At 34.4% G+C, this 2,861-nt stretch overlaps 1 protein-coding gene across 1 annotated transcript; it reads left to right on the top strand.

Annotated features, from left to right (window-relative positions):
- Window positions 1-926: 926 nt before the first annotated feature.
- LOC7460803 (putative pentatricopeptide repeat-containing protein At3g15200) lies at window positions 927-2,861 on the top strand. The gene has a single exon (XM_002317446.4). It carries the CDS (start codon window positions 1,049-1,051, stop codon window positions 2,684-2,686), a length of 1,638 nt encoding a protein of 545 aa, XP_002317482.3. The 5' UTR covers window positions 927-1,048; the 3' UTR covers window positions 2,687-2,861.

Raw genomic sequence — 2,861 nt, 5'->3', positions numbered from 1 at the left:
CAATAACATATCAAAACGATATAAAAATATAAAACAAAATTAATTTGAAATAAAAAAATTAATTTATTTTTTAAAAATACTTTTGAAATGAAAAAACAAATAGACTCTTAATATAGGAGTGTCTAATTTAGTATGTAAAATATTATCAATTATATAAATAATGTGGTGTAAAGTGTGATTGATTTATACAAAGTGTAATAAATATAAGAATGATCATATTAATTTTTCTTTCATTAAAAATAAAATTTGAAAAGTACTTTACAGTACTGCGCAAATAAAATAGCTAGTTGTTCAACTAAAAAGTTATATATATATATATATATATATATATATATATATATATATATATATATATATATATATATATATATATATATATATCAAGTAACTAATGAGAAATATATAAAAAAATCGTCTGAAAACATAATCAATGATATGTTTTAGAATTTAAGTACAAAGTGGTACTAGAAAAATTAGAGGTGGTTATTTTTGGTTTGGTTTGGTTTTTATTTAAAAAAATAACTAAATTGATTTTTTTAAAAAAACCGAAACCGAACCAAAACTGGTACCAACCGGTTTCGGTTCGGTTCGGTTTGGTTTTTAGGACAAAAACCAGTTCGAACCGGTTTGGCTCGGTTTTTTCGGTTTGGCTCGGTTTTGGCTTGGTTTTTTCAGTTTTGACTCTTTTTTTTTCTTTTCGGTTTGGATTAGGTTCGGTTTTTTTGGTTTTAAGCTTATAAAACCGAAACTGAACCGAACTGGTCAGTTTTTTTAAAATTTTAATCAGTTTAATTGGTTTTTTTTTACAATTTAATTTTTTTTATTTTCTCAATTTAATCAATTCTTTTATTTTTTACTCACCACTTCAAAAAAACGATATAATTGTTATTACGTTCATACCTCCAATTAACCTCGAATAACTGTAGCAATCGCTCTCAAGTCTAGTCTAGGAAAATGCCCATGCCCATGCCCTCGTCATTTTGCTTTTCTTTTTTATGTTCTAAGAATATGATTTCCTCGCATCAAAATAAACCAATCAACTAAAAACATGACAGTGCCTCTCGTATTCCGATCGTTGAAAATCATTTGCCGGCAAAACATCCTCCGGAAATTCAAATTTGAATTCCCAATAAAACCCACAAAAACCCTTGTCTACTACACTCACAATCTTCAATTCCAGAATACTCAAAATCACTTTCAAAATTCCATCTTTCAATCAAAAACTTCTCGCTCTATTCACTCGCTTGAAAATTCTCACTCACTCGCTGAAAAACAGCAAGACCCTGATAGTGAACTAGCAATTAGAGTACAAAACACCCTCAAGAAATATAGAGACAGCCCAGCGAGGAAGATTGAGCTCGCTCTTGACCTGTGCTGCTCCACAATGACACAGGACTTAGTTTTAAAGGTACTAAAGAGGCACCGCTCTGATTGGAAACCAGCTTATATATTCTTTAATTGGGTTTCTAAAGAAGGTACAATTTCACTTAGCTCTTGTGTTTACAATGAGATTCTTGATATTCTTGGTAGAATGAGAAGGTTTGAAGAACTCACACTGGTGCTCGACGAAATGTCTAAAAGAGAGGGATTTGTTGACGAGGACACATATAGGGTTTTGGTTAATAGATATGCCGGTGCACATATGGTGGAAGAGGCAATAGGGGCCTTTAATAAGAGGAGAGAGTTGGGTCTAGAACTTGATCTGGTTTCTTTCCAAAAGCTTTTGATGTATTTGTGTAGGTATAAACATGTAGATGTAGCGGAAACTTTGCTGCATAGCAAGGGACATGAGTTTGGTGTCGATATAAAGACTATGAATATTGTTCTAAATGGGTGGTGTGTGCTGGGAAATGTACGAGAGGCAAAGAGGTTTTGGAAAGATATAATTGCCTCTAAATGCAAGCCGGATGTGTTTACTTATGGAACTTTTATAAAGGCGTTGACGAACAAGGGAAAATTAGGGACGGCAATGAAGTTGTATGAGGCAATGTGGAAGATGCAATGCAAGCCAGATGTGGTGATTTGTAATTGTGTGATTGATGCACTTTGCTTCAAGAAGAGGGTTCCTGAAGCTTTGGCTGTTTTTGAGGGAATGAAAGAGCGAGGTTGCATTCCCAATGTAGCGACCTACAACTCTCTTATCAAGCATATGTGCAAGATTGGGAGGATGGAGAAGGTGTATGAGCTTTTGGATGAAATGCAGGAGAAGAAAGGCAGTTGTATGCCCGATGAGATAACTTTCAATTACCTGCTTAAGTCATTGAAGAAACCTGAGGAAGTTGCTGGTGTTCTGGAGAGGATGAAGATAAATGGATGCAAGATGAATAACGATACATGTAATTTGTTATTGAAATTGCATGCGGATTGGGATTCCGAGGAAAAAGTAAGATATACTTGGGAGGAGATGGAGAAAAATGGGCTGGGACTGGATCGGCGATCCTACACTATTATGATACACTGGCTCTATGACAAGGGAAGGGTTGAGGATGCGTTGCGTTATTTTGGCGAGATGGAAAATAAGGGAATGGTGCCAGAGCCCAGGACTAAGATATTGTGCAATTCCATGAATACGAGGAAACAGAAAGAAGCAGAAGAAGGGGAAAAAAGTGCAAAGAATAATGATCAATCGCCAAGGTCTTCCCATGAAAGAAATACGAAGAAAAAAGTCAATTCGGTTCAATTTTAAAGTTTTGTCACGAGACTGAATTCTTGAGGACGGTGAGCTCTGCTTCTGTTTAAGGATTTTGTAGTGCCATATGCTAATTGTCTATCTTGTTTTGCGTCATGGATAATGATGAAATTAGAACTACAATCACAAAAAGTTGTTGAATTTTAGACTGCAAAAACTCTTGAATTTTGAA

The sequence above is a fragment of the Populus trichocarpa genome, chromosome 11, assembly GCF_000002775.5.
Source record: "Populus trichocarpa isolate Nisqually-1 chromosome 11, P.trichocarpa_v4.1, whole genome shotgun sequence".
Classification (NCBI taxonomy): domain Eukaryota; kingdom Viridiplantae; phylum Streptophyta; class Magnoliopsida; order Malpighiales; family Salicaceae; genus Populus; species Populus trichocarpa.
Note: the sequence above shows the minus strand (reverse complement) of the source record. Positions and strands in the feature narration are given on the sequence as shown.